General features: G+C 56.4%; 1 protein-coding gene across 2 annotated transcripts in view; it reads right to left on the reverse strand.

The window, feature by feature from the left end:
- Window positions 1-523: 523 nt before the first annotated feature.
- Window positions 524-15,252, reverse strand: part of ESCO2 (establishment of sister chromatid cohesion N-acetyltransferase 2) — a 40,125-nt gene continuing 25,396 nt past the window's right edge. Inside the window, exons 9-12 of one of the 2 annotated variants that reach the window (XR_011150072.1) lie at window positions 13,579-13,725; window positions 10,409-10,650; window positions 1,121-2,748; window positions 524-1,048 (exon numbers count right to left, since the gene is read on the reverse strand). Coding sequence is in view for 1 of the 2 variants with exons in the window: in XM_069011891.1 (XP_068867992.1) it covers window positions 1,905-2,748; window positions 10,409-10,650; window positions 13,579-13,725 (1,233 nt within the window). In the remaining variant the exon portion in view is untranslated. Of the gene's footprint in view, window positions 2,749-10,408; window positions 10,651-13,578; window positions 13,726-15,252 lie in introns of both variants that reach the window. The other variant, XM_069011891.1, reaches the window with a different exon arrangement.

A 15,252-nucleotide genomic window follows, 5' to 3' on the forward strand; every position in this document is an offset into this window, starting at 1 on the left:
TCCCTCATTTTTTTGGGCTGGAATTTCCCGAGTTTAGGTTGGATTTTCCCCCTTTTTAGGGTGGGATTTTCCCTTTCTGGGGTTGGATTTTCCCGAGTTTTCCCTCAGAGATATTCCCAATAAACAGATTTGTTCCTCTCTGTGTGGGATCGGTGGATTTTTCCTTGGGATTTGGCTTTTCCAGAGGGGTGGGAGCTTGGATGGGGTTTGGGTGCTCTTGGGGTGGGGGAAAAATCCTGGAATATCCTCCAAAAACCCCTGGAATATCCTCCAAAAATCCTGGAATATCCTCCAAAAACCCTGGAATTTCCTCCAAAAATCCTGGAATTTCCTGGCTGGAAGAGCCCCCTCCCCCCCCCCCAAGGAGGATCAAATCCCAAATCCCGTGGGAAAACTCCAGGAGAAGATTTCCCGGCACAAGAGGTTCCCAGCAATCCCCCAGGGGGAGGGGAATATCCTCGGGAAATCCTGGAATATCCTCAGAAATCCACGGAATATCAGCACAAAACCTCGGAGTCGCATCAGAAATTGACGGGATTTGTACAAATTCCAGAAAACTTTGGGATGAAACCCCACAAAACCTCGGAATCCCAGCACAAAACCTCGGAATTGCATCAGAAACTGATGGGATTTATACAAATTCCAGAAAATTTTGGGATGAAACTCCCCAAAACCTCAGAATCCCGGCACAAAACCTCGGAATCGCATCAGAAACTGACGGGATTTATACAAATTCCAGAAAACTTCGGGATAAAACCCCACAAAACCTCGGAATCCCGGCACAAAACCTTGGAATCTCGTCAGAAACTGATGGGATTTATACAAATTCCAGAAAACCTTGGGATGAAACTCCAGAAAACCTCGGAATGAAACTGCACAAAACCTTGGAATTGCATCAGAAACTCACAGGATTTATACAAATTCCAGAAAACTTCGGGATAAAACCCCAGAAAACCTCGGAATCCCGGCACAAAACCTTGGAATCTCGTCAGAAACTGATGGGATTTATACAAATTCCAGAAAACCTCGGAATGAAACTCCCCAAAACCTCGGAATCGCATCAGAAACTGATGGGATTTGTACAAATTCCAGAAAACTTTGGGATAAAACCCCACAAAACCTCGGAATCCCGGCACAAAACCTCGGAATTGCATCAGAAACTGACGGGATTCGTACAAATTCCAGAAAACTTTGGGATGAAACTCCAGAAAACCTCGGAATCGCATCAGAAACTCACAGGATTTATACAAATTCCAGAAAACTTCGGGATAAAACCCCACAAAACCTCGGAATCCCGGCACAAAACCTCAGAACGCGGCGGAGGAGCCGCCGAGCGCCGTCGTGGATCCGTGGGGTGGAAATCCACGGGAATCCATGGGAATCCACGGGAATTCATGGAAATCCATGGGAATCCATGGGAATCCGCGGGAATCCACGGAATGTGGTGGGGAAGCTCCTGGCCGGGAGGGCCCCCGGGGGCTCCGGGCGCGGATCCCGCGGGGAAGCTCCCGGGAAGGATCCCCCGGATCCATCCCGAGGCCGAGGTCAGGGCAGGGAGCTCGGAGCCCAAAGGGGTCCCGGGAAAAGCGAGGGCGGAATTCCGGGATTGCCAGCGGGAAAGGGAGCGGGGGAGGGGGGGATTCCCAGGGAACGGCTCCCGAGGGAAGGAAGGGGAGGATTCCAGAGGGAAGGGATCTGGGAAGGGATCTGGGAAGGGATCGGGGAAGGGATTTGGGGAAGGGATTTGGGGAAGGGATTTAGGGAAGGGATCTGGGAAGGGATCTGGGAAGGGATTTAGGGAAGGGATCTGGGAAGGGATCTGGGAAGGGATTTAGGGAAGGATTCCTGCGGGAGCTCAGCAGGATCCCCTGGATCAATCCCGGCTTTTCCAGCCCCTCTGGAAGTCAGGGCAGGCCTGAGGAGCCCGATCCCGATGATCCCAATGATCCTGGTCCTGCTGATCCCAATCCTGATCCTGATCCTGCTGCTGATCCCGCTCCCGGTCCTCCCGATCTCACTGATCCCAATCCTGATCCTCCTGCTGATCCCAATCCTGCTGATCCTGATCCAGCTGATCCCAATCCTGATCCTGCTGCTGATCCCAATCCTGCTGCCGATCCCGATCCCAGTGATCCCGATCCTGCTGCTGATCCCAATCCCGATCCAGCTGATCCCAATCCCAATCCTGCCGATCCCGCTGCCGCTGCCGATCCCGATCCAGCTGATCCCGATCCTGATTCAGCTGATCCCACTCCCAATCCTGCTGCTGATCCCAATTCCGATCCAGCTGATCCCAATCCTGCTGCTGATCCCAATTCTGATCCAGCTGATCCCAGTCCTGCTGCTGATCCCAATCCTGCTGCTGATCCCAATCCCGATCCTGCTGCCGATCCCGCTGCTGCCGCCGATCCAGCTGATCCCGATCCAGCTGATCCCAATCCAGCTGATCCCACTCCCAATCCTGCTGCTGATCCCAATCCTGATCCTGCCAGTCCCAATCCCGCTGCCGCTGCCGTTCCCGATCCCGCTGCCGATCCCGATCCAGCCGCTCCCGATCCAGCTGATCCCGATCCAGCCGATCCCGATCCAGCCGATCCCGCGGCGGCGGCGGCGGCTCCGTGCAGGAAGCTGTAGACCAGGAAGTCGGGCCGGCCGCAGTAGCGCGCGGCGAAGGCTCTCCCGTCTGGAGTGGGGTCGGAAAAGGCCAAATCCCGCGAGTTCAGCACCGCCCCGAAGACGAAGGAGCGCCTGGGGGGGGGAGGGGAGGGAGCCTGAGCCCGGAGCCAGATCCCAGCGGGAGGGCGGATCCCACCGAGATCCCACCGGGAGGGCGGATCCCACCGGGAGGGCGGATCCCACCGGGAGGGCGGATCCCAGCGGGAGGGCGGATCCCACCGGGAGGGCGGATCCCAGCGGGAGGGCAGATCCCACCGGGAGGGCGGATCCCAGCGGGAGGGCGGATCCCACCGGGAGGGCAGATCCCACCGGGAGGGCGGATCCCACCGGAGCGGGCAGATCCCACTGGGAGGGCGGATCCCACCGGGAGGGCGGATCCCACCGGAGCGGGCAGATCCCACTGGGAGGGCGGATCCCACTGGGAGGGCGGATCCCACCGGAGCGGGCAGATCCCACTGGGAGGGCGGATCCCACCGGGAGGGCCGATCCCACCGGGAGGGCGGATCCCACCGGAGCGGGCAGATCCCACTGGGAGGGCGGATCCCACCGGAGCGGGCGGATCCCACCGGAGTGGGCAGATCCCACCGGGAGGGCGGATCCCACCGGGAGGGCGGATCCCACCGGGAGGGCCGATCCCACCGGGAACGCCGCCCTCGGGAATTCCGCAGCGCCGAGCGGCTCCAGCCGGGAACGGGGCCGTCATTAACCAGCCATTAACGAGCCATTAATGAGCCGCTAAAGGGTCATTAACCAGCCATTAACGAGTCATTAATGAGCCGCTAACGAGTCATTAACCAGCCATTAGCGAGTCATTAATGAGCCGTTAACGAGCCATTAACGAGTCATTAATGAGCCATTACCGAGCCATTAATGAGTCATTAAGGAGTCATTAATGAGTCGTTAACGAGCCATTAACGAGTCATTAAGAAATCATTAACGAGCCATTAACGACTCGAGCCATTAACGAGTCATTAACGAGCCGAGCCATTAACGAGCCATTAACGAGCCATTAATGAGTCGAGTCATTAATGAGCCATTAATGAGCCATTAGGGAGTCATTAACGAGCCATTAATGAGTAATTAACGAGTCATTAAGGAGCCATTAAGGAGCCATTAACGAGTCATTAACGAGCCGAGCCATTAACGAGTCATTAACGAGTCATTAACACGCCATTAACGAGCCATTAACGAGTCGAGTCATTAATGAGCCATTAAGGAGCCATTAAGGAGCCATTAACGAGTCATTAACGCGCCATTAACGAGCCATTAACAAGTCGAGCCATTAACGAGCCATTAACGAGCCATTAATGAGCCATTAACGAGTTGAGTCATTAACGAGTCATTAACGAGTCATTAATGAGTCATTAACGGCTGGAGCCGGCCCCACTCCGAGCTCGGGATTTCTCCTTTTCCAATCCCGGGAATTCCGGGATCTTCCCAAGCCGGAAGTGCTCCCGCCAACGCCGGGAATGGTTCCCATGGCAACCGCACGGGGGGGGGGAAAAGCGGGAATGGTCCCAGCTGGAGCCGGGAATGGTCTCCATAAAACTGGGAATGGTCTCCTTAAAACTGGGAATGGTCTCCCTAAAAACTGGGAATGGGCTCCCTAAAAACTGGGAATGGTCTCCTTAAAACTGGGAATGGCCTCCTTAAAACTGGGAATGGTCTCCCTAAAAACTGGGAATGGTCTCCCTAAAAACTGGGAATGGTCTCCTTAAAACTGGGAATGGTCTCCCTAAAACTGGGAATGGTCTCCCTAAAAACTGGGAATGGTCTCCTTAAAACTGGGAATGGTCTCCCTAAAAACTGGGAATGGCCTCCTTAAAACTGGGAATGGTCTCCCTAAAAACTGGGAATGGTCTCCTTAAAAACTGGGAATGTGCTCCCTAAAAACTGGGAATGGTCTCCTTAAAACTGGGAATGGTCTCCTTAAAAACTGGGAATGGTCTCCCTAAAAACTGGGAATGGTGTCCTTAAAACTGGGAATGGTCTCCTTAAAACTGGGAATGGTCTCCCTAAAAACTGGGAATGGTCTCCCTAAAACTGGGAATGGTCTCCTTAAAACTGGGAATGGTCCCCTTGAAACTGGGAATGGTCTCCTTAAAACTGGGAATGGTCTCCCTAAAAACCGGGAATGGTCTCCCTAAAACTGGGAATGGTCTCCTTAAGAACTGGGAATGGTCTCCCTAAAACTGGGAATGGTCTCCTTAAGAACTGGGAATGGTCTCCCTAAAAACTGGGAATGGTCTCCTTAAAAACTGGGAATGGTCTCCCTAAAAACTGGGAATGGTCTCCTTAAAACTGGGAATGGTCTCCTTAAAATTGGGAATGGTCTCCCTAAAAACTGGGAATGGTCTCCTTAAAACTGGGAATGGTCTCCTTAAAAACTGGGAATGGTCTCCCTAAAAACCGGGAATGGTCTCCCTAAAACTGGGAATGGTCTCCCTAAAAACTGGGAATGGTCTCCTTAAAACTGGGAATGGTCTCCCTAAAAACTGGGAATGGTCTCCCTAAAACTGGGAATGGTCTCCTTAAAACTGGGAATGTTCCCCCTAAAAACTGGGAATGGTCTCCCTAAAACTGGGAATGGTCTCCCTAAAAACTGGGAATGGTCTCCTTAAAACTGGGAATGGTCTCCCTAAAAACTGGGAATGGTCTCCCTAAAACTGGGAATGGTCTCCCTAAAAACTGGGAATGGCCTCCTTAAAACTGGGAATGGTCTCCTTAAAACTGGGAATGGTCTCCTTAAAAACCGGGAATGGTCTCCTTAAAACTGGGAATGTTTTCCCTAAAAACTGGGAATGGTCTCCCTAAAAACTGGGAATGGTCTCCTTAAAAACTGGGAATGTTCTCCCTAAAAACTGGGAATGGTCTCCCTAAAAACCGGGAATGGTCTCCCTAAAAACTGGGAATGGCCTCCTCAAAACTGGGAATGGTCTCCTTAAAACTGGGAATGGTCTCCCTAAAAACTGGGAATGGTCTCCTTAAAACTGGGAATGGTCTCCCTAAAAACTGGGAATGGTCTCCCTAAAAACCGGGAATGGTCTCACTAAAAACTGGGAATGGTCTCCTTAAAACTGGGAATGGTCTCCTTAAAAACTGGGAATGGTCTCCTAAAAACTGGGAATGGTCTCCTTAAAACTGGGAAGGGTCTCCTTAAAAACTGGGAATGGTCTCCCTAAAACTGGGAATGGTCTCCTTAAAAACCGGGAATGGTCTCCTTAAAACTGGGAATGGTCTCCTTAAAACTGGGAATGGTCTCCTAAAAACCGGGAATGGTCTCTCTAAAACTGGGAATGGTCTCCTTAAAACTGGGAATGGTCTCCCTAAAACTGGGAATGGTCTCCTTAAAAACTGGGAATGGTCTCCCTAAAACTGGGAATGGTCTCCCTAAAATCCGGGAATGGTCTCCTTAAAACTGGGAATGGTCTCCCTAAAAACTGGGAATGTTCTCCTTAAAACTGGGAATGGTCTCCCTAAAAACTGGGAATGGTCTCCTTAAAACCGGGAATGGTCTCCCTAAAAACTGGGAATGGTCTCCTTAAAACCGGGAATGGTCTCCCTAAAAACTGGGAATGGTCTCCCTAAAAACTGGGAATGGTCTCCTTAAAACTGGGAATGGTCTCCTTAAAACTGGGAATGGTCTCCCTAAAAACTGGGAATGGTCTCCTTAAAACTGGGAATGGTCTCCTTAAAACTGGGAATGTTTTCCCTAAAAACCGGGAATGTTTTCCTTAAAACCAGGGAATATTCCCACTCTTCCCTGTCCATCCCTCCCCAGTTCCCAGTGTTCCCATCCCCATTCCCAGTGTTCCCAGTCCCATTTCCCACCATTCCCAGTCCCAATTCCCAGTGTTCCCAGTGCTCCCCGTGTTCCCAGTGCTCCCCCAGCCCGCACCCACCGGAGCGTGTCGGCCATCCCAGTGTTCCCAGTGTTCCCAGTGTTCCCATTGTTCCCTGTGTTCCCAGTGCTCCCAGTGTTCCCATTGTTCCCAGTGTTCCCAGTGTTCCGATTGTTCCCAGTGCTCCCAGTGTCCCCAGTGTTCCCAGTGCTCCCAGTGTTCCCAGTGTTCCCAGTGCTCCCGCACCCACCGGAGCGCGTGGGCCATCCCAGTGTTCCCATTGCTCCCAGTGTTCCCAGTGTTCCCATTGTCCCCAGTGTTCCCAGTGTTCCCAGTGCTCCCACCGGAGCGCGTCAGCCATCCCAGTGCTCCCAGTGTTCCCATTGTCCCCATTGTTCCCAGTGCTCCCAGTGTTCCCATTGTCCCCAGTGCTCCCATTGTCCCCAGTGCTCCCAGTGCTCCCATTGTCCCCAGTGCTCCCAGTGCTCCCAGCGCACCCACCGGAGGGCGTCGGCCATCCCAGTGCTCCCAGTGCTCCCAGTGTTCCCATTGTGTGTTCCCAGTGCTCCCAGCGCACCCACCGGAGCGCGTTGGCCATCCCAGTGTTCCCAGTGTCCCCAGTGTTCCCAGTGTTCCCAGTGCTCCCATTGTTCCCATTGTCCCCAGTGTCCCCATTGCTCCCAGTGTTCCCATTGTCCCCATTGTTCCCAGTGTTCCCATTGTCCCCATTGTGTGTTCCCAGTGTTCCCAGTGCTCCCAGCGCACCCACCGGAGCGCGTCAGCCATCCCAGTGCTCCCAGTGTTCCCAGTGTTCCCATTGTGTGTTCCCAGTGCTCCCAGTGCTCCCAGCGCACCCACCGGAGGGCGTCGGCCATCCCAGTGCTCCCAGTGCTCCCAGTGTTCCCATTGTGTGTTCCCAGTGCTCCCAGCGCACCCACCGGAGCGCGTCGGCCATCCCAGTGTTCCCATTGTCCCCATTGTCCCCATTGTTCCCAGTGCTCCCAGTGCTCCCATTGTCCCCAGTGCTCCCATTGTTCCCATTGTTCCCAGTGCTCCCAGCGCACCCACCGGAGCGCGTCGGCCATCCCAGTGCTCCCATTGTTCCCATTGTGTGCTCCCAGTGTTCCCAGTGCTCCCAGCGCACCCACCGGAGCGCGTCGGCCATCCCAGTGCTCCCATTGTCCCCAGTGCTCCCATTGTCCCCAGTGCTCCCAGTGTTCCCAGTGCTCCCAGCGCACCCACCGGAGGGCGTCGGCCATCCCATTGTTCCCATTGTCCCCAGTGTTCCCAGTGTTCCCATTGTCCCCAGTGCTCCCAGTGCTCCCAGCGCACCCACCGGAGCGCGTCGGCCATCCCAGTGCTCCCATTGTCCCCGTTGTGTGTTCCCTGTGTTCCCAGTGTTCCCAGTGTTCCCAGTGCTCCCAGCGCAGCCACCAGAGCGCGTCGGCCATCCCAGTGCTCCCATTGTCCCCATTGTGTGTTCCCAGTGCTCCCAGTGTTCCCAGTGCTCCCAGCGCACCCACCGGAGCGCGTCGGCCATCCCAGTGCTCCCATTGTCCCCATTGTGTGCTCCCAGTGTTCCCAGTGCTCCCAGTGTTCCCAGTGCTCCCAGCGCACCCACCGGAGCGCGTCGGCCATCCCAGTGCTCCCATTGTCCCCGTTGTGTGTTCCCAGTGCTCCCAGTGTTCCCAGTGCTCCCGGCGCACCCACCGGAGCGCGTCGGCCATCCCAGTGCTCCCATTGTCCCCGTTGTGTGTTCCCATTGCTCCCAGTGTTCCCAGTGCTCCCAGCGCAGCCACCGGAGCGCGTCGGCCATCCCAGTGCTCCCATTGTCCCCATTGTGTGTTCCCAGTGTTCCCAGTGTTCCCAGTGCACCCACCGGAGCGCGTCGGCCATCCCAGTGTTCCCATTGTCCCCATTGTGTGTTCCCAGTGTTCCCAGTGCTCCCAGCGCACCCACCGGAGCGCGTCGGCCATCCCAGTGCTCCCATTGTCCCCATTGTGTGTTCCCAGTGTTCCCAGTGCTCCCAGCGCACCCACTGGAGCGCGTCGGCCATCCCAGTGTTCCCATTGTCCCCAGTGTTCCCATTGTCCCCATTGTGTGTTCCCAGTGTTCCCAGTGCTCCCAGCGCACCCACTGGAGCGCGTCGGCCATCCCAGTGTTCCCATTGTCCCCAGTGTTCCCATTGTCCCCATTGTGTGTTCCCAGTGTTCCCAGTGCTCCCAGCGCACCCACCGGAGCGCGTCGGCCATCCCAGTGCTCCCATTGTTCCCATTGTGTGTTCCCAGTGTTCCCAGTGTTCCCAGTGCTCCCAGCGCACCCACCGGAGCGCGTCGGCCATCCCAGTGTTCCCAGTGTTCCCATTGTGTGTTCCCAGTGTTCCCATTGCTCCCAGTGCTCCCAGCGCACCCACCGGAGCGCGTCGGCCATCCCAGTGTCCCCAGTGTTCCCAGTGTTCCCATTGTGTGTTCCCAGTGCTCCCAGTGCTCCCAGCGCACCCACCGGAGCGCGTCGGCCATCCCAGTGCTCCCATTGTCCCCATTGTGTGCTCCCAGTGTTCCCAGTGCTCCCAGTGTTCCCAGTGCCCCCAGCGCACCCACCGGAGCGCGTCGGCCATCCCAGTGCTCCCATTGTCCCCAGTGTTCCCAGTGCTCCCAGTGCTCCCAGTGCACCCACCAGAGCGCGTCGGCCATCCCAGTGTTCCCATTGTCCCCATTGTGTGTTCCCAGTGTTCCCAGTGCTCCCAGTGCACCCGCACCCACCGGAGCGCGTCGGCCATCCCAGTGCTCCCAGTGCTCCCATTGTTCCCATTGTTCCCAGTGTTCCCAATGCTCCCAGCGCACCCACCGGAGCGTGTCAGCCATCCCAGTGTTCCCAGTGTCCCCAGTGTTCCCATTGTCCCCATTGTGTGTTCCCAGTGCTCCCAGTGTTCCCAGTGCTCCCAGCGCACCCACCGGAGCGTGTCGGCCATCCCAGTGCTCCCATTGTCCCCATTGTCCCCAGTGTCCCCAGTGTTCCCAGTGTTCCCAGTGCTCCCATTGTTCCCATTGTCCCCAGTGCTCCCAGCGCACCCACCGGAGCGCGTCGGCCATCCCAGTGCTCCCATTGTTCCCATTGTGTGTTCCCAGTGTTCCCAGTGCCCCCAGCGCACCCACCGGAGCGCGTCGGCCATCCCAGTGCTCCCATTGTCCCCATTGTGTGCTCCCAGTGTTCCCAGTGTCCCCAGTGTTCCCATTGTTCCCAGTGTTCCCAGTGCTCCCAGTGCTCCCAGCGCACCCACCGGAGCGCGTCGGCCATCCCAGTGCTCCCATTGTCCCCATTGCGTGTTCCCAGTGTTCCCATTGTCCCCATTGCGTGTTCCCATTGTTCCCATTGTTCCCAGTGTTCCCAGTGCTCCCGGCGCACCCACCGGAGCGCGTCGGCCATCCCAGTGCTCCCATTGTCCCCATTGCGTGTTCCCAGTGTTCCCATTGTCCCCATTGTGTGTTCCCAGTGTTCCCAGTGTTCCCAGTGTTCCCATTGTTCCCATTGTTCCCAGTGTTCCCAGTGCTCCCAGCGCACCCACCGGAGCGCGTCGGCCATCCCAGTGCTCCCATTGTCCCCATTGCGTGTTCCCAGTGTTCCCATTGTCCCCATTGTGTGTTCCCAGTGTTCCCAGTGTTCCCAGTGTTCCCATTGTTCCCATTGTTCCCAGTGTTCCCAGTGCTCCCAGCGCACCCACCGGAGCGCGTCGGCCATCCCAGTGCTCCCATTGTTCCCATTGTGTGTTCCCATTGTTCCCAGTGTTCCCAGTGCTCCCGGCGCACCCACTGGAGCGCGTCGGCCATCCCAGTGTTCCCATTGTCCCCGTTGTGTGTTCCCAGTGTTCCCAGTGCTCCCGGCGCACCCACCGGAGCGCGTCGGCCATCCTGCGGGCGATGCCGCGCCGCCGCCGCGCCGCCCGCACCCAGATCCGGCTGATGCCGCACGCGGCCGCCTCCGGCTGCTCCGAGCAGCGCCAGGCCCGGCACGGCCCCGGGTGCCGGGAACCAAACTGGGAATGCTGGGAATGCTGGGAATGCTGGGAATCATCCTGGGAATCGTCCTGGGAATGAGCCGGGGATGGGAACGGCTCCGGCAGCACCCGGAACGCCTGCGGGAATAACGGAGTGGGAATAATGGGAATGAGGGGAATGGGAGATGGGAACTGGGAATAATGGGAATGGGAACAATGGGAATAATGGGACTGGGAATAATGGGAATAATGGGAATAATGGGAGCGGGAGATGGGAACTGGGAATGGGAATAATGGGACTGGGAATAATGGGAATGGGAATAATGGGAGTGAGGGATGGGGATCGGGAACTGGGAATAATGGGAAAAATGGGAATAATGGGAATAATGGGAGTGGGAATAATGGGAATGGGAATAATGGGACTGGGAATAATGGGAATGGGAATAATGGGAATGGGAACAATGGGAATAATGGGACTGGGAATAATGGGAATAATGGGAATAATGGGAGCGGGAGATGGGAACTGGGAATGGGAATAATGGGACTGGGAATAATGGGAATGGGAACAGTGGGAATAATGGGAATGGGAATAATGGGAGTGGGGGATGGGGATTGGGAACTGGGAATAATGGGAAAAATGGGAATAATGGGAATGGGAATAATGGGAATGGGAATAATGGGAGTGGGAATAATGGGAATGGGAACAATGGGAGTGAGGGATGGGGATTGGGAACTGGGAATAATGGGAAAAATGGGAAAAATGGGAATAATGGGAATGGGAAAAATGGGAATGGGAATAATGGGAATGGGAATAATGGGAAAAATGGGAATGGGAATAATGGGAATAATGGGAATAATGGGAGTGGGAATAACGGGAATGGGAATAATGGGAGTGGGGGATGGGGATTGGGAACTGGGAATAATGGGAAAAATGGGAATAATGGGAATGGGAATAATGGGAATGGGAATAATGGGAGTGGGAATAATGGGAATGGGAACAATGGGAGTGGGGGATGGGGATTGGGAACTGGGAATAATGGGAAAAATGGGAAAAATGGGAATAATGGGAATGGGAATAATGGGAATGGGGGATGGGGATTGGGAAGTGGGAATGGGAATAATGGGAATGGGGGATGGGGATTGGGAAGTGGGAATGGGAATAATGGGAATGGGAACTGGGGATTGGGAACGGGGGATTGGGAATAATGGGAATAACGGGAATGAGGGATGGGGATTGGGAAGTGGGAACTGGGAATGGGAACTGGGAATGCGAATAATGGGAATGGGAATTGGGAACTGGGAATGGGAATTATGGGAATAATTGGAATGGGACTAATGGGAATAATGGGAATAATGGGAATAATGGGAATGGGAATAATGGGAATAATGGGAACGGGGGATGGGGATTGGGAAGTGGGAACTGGGAATGGGAACTGGGATGGGAATAATGGAAATAATGGGAATGGGGGATGGGAAATGGGAATGATGGGAGTGGGGGATGGGGATTGGGAACTGGGAGTGGGAATAATGGGAATGGGAATTGGGAACGGGGAATGGGAATAATGGGAATGGGGGATGGGAAATGGGAATATGATATTGGGAATTTGGGATTGGGATCTGGAAAGGGGGAATGGGAACTGGGAATGAGAAACTGGGAACTGGGACTGGGAGCTCGGAATGGGAACTGGGAATGGGAACGGGGATGGGAATGGGGGATTGGGAATTGGGGTTGGGAATTGGGAATGAGAAATTGGGAACTGGGAATGGGAACTGGGAATGGGGGATGGGAACTGGGAATGGGGGATGGGAGCTGGGAATGGGAACTGGGAATGGAAATGGGAGGTTGGGAATTGGGGATTGGGATCTGGGAAGGGGGGACTGGGGAGAGAATGGGAATGGGAATTGGGAATGGGAACTGGGAATGGGAACTGAGCACTGGGAATGGGAACTGGGAATGGGAACTGGGAATGGGAACTGGGAATGGGAACTGAGCACTGGGAATGGGAACTGGGAATGGGAACTGAGCATGGGGAATGGGAACTGGGAACGCAGGATTGGGATGAGGGAATTGGGAACAGGAGCTGGGAATGTGGGGTTGGGAACTGGGAACGGGAACTGGGAATGGGAACTGGGAATGGGGAATGGGAACTGGGAATGGGGAATGGGAACTGGGAACAGGAGCTGGGAACTGGGAACGGGAACAGGGAACAGGAATGGGAACTGGGAATGGGAACTGGGAATGGGACTGGAGCAGGAACTGGGAACGGGAACTGGGAATGGGGAACTGGAACTGGGAATGTGGGGTCGGGAACCGGAACCGGAGCCAGCGGGGCACCCCGGGGTTAATGAGCGCTAACGAGCGCTAATTAGGGTTAACGAGGGTACCCGGCGCAGGGGCCGGGCCAGCAGCACCCCGGGGTTAATGAGCGCTAACGAGCGCTAATTAGGGTTAACGAGGGTACCCGGCGCAGGGGCTGGGCCAGCAGCGCCCCGGGGTTAATGAGCGCTAACGAGCGCTAATTAGGGTTAACGAGGGTACCCGGCGCAGGGGCTGGGCCAGCAGCACCCCGGGGTTAATGAGCGCTAACGAGCGCTAATTAGGGTTAACGAGGGTACCCGGCGCAGGGGCTGGGCCAGCAGCGCCCCGGGGTTAATGAGCGCTAACGAGCGCTAATTAGGGTTAACGAGGGTACCCGGCGCAGGGGCTGGGCCAGCAGCACCCCGGGGTTAATGAGCGCTAACGAGCGCTAATTAGGGTTAACGAGGGTACCTGGCGCAGGGGCTGGGCCAGCCCGGGGTTAATGAGCGCTAACGAGCGCTAATTAGGGTTAACGAGGGTACCTGGCGCAGGGGCTGGGCCAGCAGCGCCCCGGGGTTAATGAGCGCTAACGAGCGCTAATTAGGGTTAACGAGGGTACCCGGCGCAGGGGCTGGGCCAGCAGCACCCCGGGGTTAATGAGCGCTAACGAGCGCTAATTAGGGTTAACGAGGGTACCTGGCGCAGGGGCTGGGCCAGCCCGGGGTTAATGAGCGCTAACGAGCGCTAATTAGGGTTAACGAGGGTACCTGGCGCAGGGGCTGGGCCAGCAGCGCCCCCTCCACGCCGCCCCCCGCCGACACGAACAGGAAGCTCCAGAGGCTCCGGCCCCGCTCCGGCGCCGCTCCCGCCTGGAAACCGAGCTCGGAATCCACCAACTCCCGCAGCTGCTCGGCCTGAGGGGAACCGGAACGGGAATGGGGGAATGGGGGAATATGGGAATGGGGATGGGGGAATGGGAACGGGAATGGGGACGGGGATGGGGATGGGAACGGGAATGGGAATGGGGGAATGGGAACGGGAATGGGAATGGGGATGGGGATGGGGATGGGGGAATGGGAACGGGAATGGGAATGGGAACGGGAATGGGGATGGGGATGGGGGAATGGGAACGGGAACGGGAATGGGAACGGGAATGGGGATGGGAACGGGGATGGGAACGGGAATGGGAATGGGAACGGGAATGGGAATGGGAATGTGGGAATGGGAATGGGGGAATGGGAATGGGGGAATGGGAATGGGGATGGGAATGGGGATGGGGGAATGGGAACGGGAATGGGGATGGGGATGGGGATGGGGGAATGGGAACGGGAACGGGAACGGGAATGGGAACGGGAATGGGAATGGGGGAATGGGGATGGGAATGGGGGAATGGGAATGGGAACGGGAACGGGGATGGGAATGTGGGAATGGGAATGGGGATGGGGATGGGGATGGGGATGGGGGAATGGGAATGGGAATGGGAACGGGAATGGGAACGGGAATGGGGATGGGAACGGGGATGGGAACGGGAATGGGAATGGGAATGGGAATGGGAATGTGGGAATGGGAATGGGGGAATGGGAATGGGGGAATGGGAATGGGGATGGGGATGGGAAAGGGAATGGGGATGGGGGAATGGGAACGGGAATGGGGATGGGGATGGGGATGGGAACGGGGATGGGAACGGGAACGGGAATGGGAATGGGGATGTGGGAATGGGAATGGGGGAATGGGAATGGGGGAATGGGGGAATGGGAATGGGGATGGGAATGGGAATGGGAATGGGGATGGGGATGGGAAAGGGAATGGGAACGGGAATGGGGACGGGAACGGGAATGGGGATGGGGATGGGGGAATGGGAACGGGAACGGGAATGGGAACGGGAATGGGGATGGGAACGGGGATGGGAACGGGAATGGGAATGGGAACGGGAATGGGAATGGGAATGTGGGAATGGGAATGGGGGAATGGGAATGGGGGAATGGGAATGGGGATGGGAATGGGGATGGGGGAATGGGAACGGGAATGGGGATGGGGATGGGGATGGGGGAATGGGAACGGGAACGGGAACGGGAATGGGAACGGGAATGGGAATGGGGGAATGGGGATGGGAATGGGGGAATGGGAATGGGAACGGGAACGGGGATGGGAATGTGGGAATGGGAATGGGGATGGGGATGGGGATGGGGATGGGGGAATGGGAATGGGAATGGGAACGGGAATGGGAACGGGAATGGGGATGGGAACGGGGATGGGAACGGGAATGGGAATGGGAATGGGAATGGGAATGTGGGAATGGGAATGGGGGAATGGGAATGGGGGAATGGGAATGGGGATGGGGATGGGAAAGGGAATGGGGATGGGGGAATGGGAACGGGAATGGGGATGGGGATGGGGATGGGAACGGGGATGGGAACGGGAACGGGAATGGGAATGGGGAT

Source organism: Aphelocoma coerulescens, chromosome 3 (genome assembly GCF_041296385.1).
Source record: "Aphelocoma coerulescens isolate FSJ_1873_10779 chromosome 3, UR_Acoe_1.0, whole genome shotgun sequence".
Lineage (NCBI taxonomy): Eukaryota > Metazoa > Chordata > Aves > Passeriformes > Corvidae > Aphelocoma > Aphelocoma coerulescens.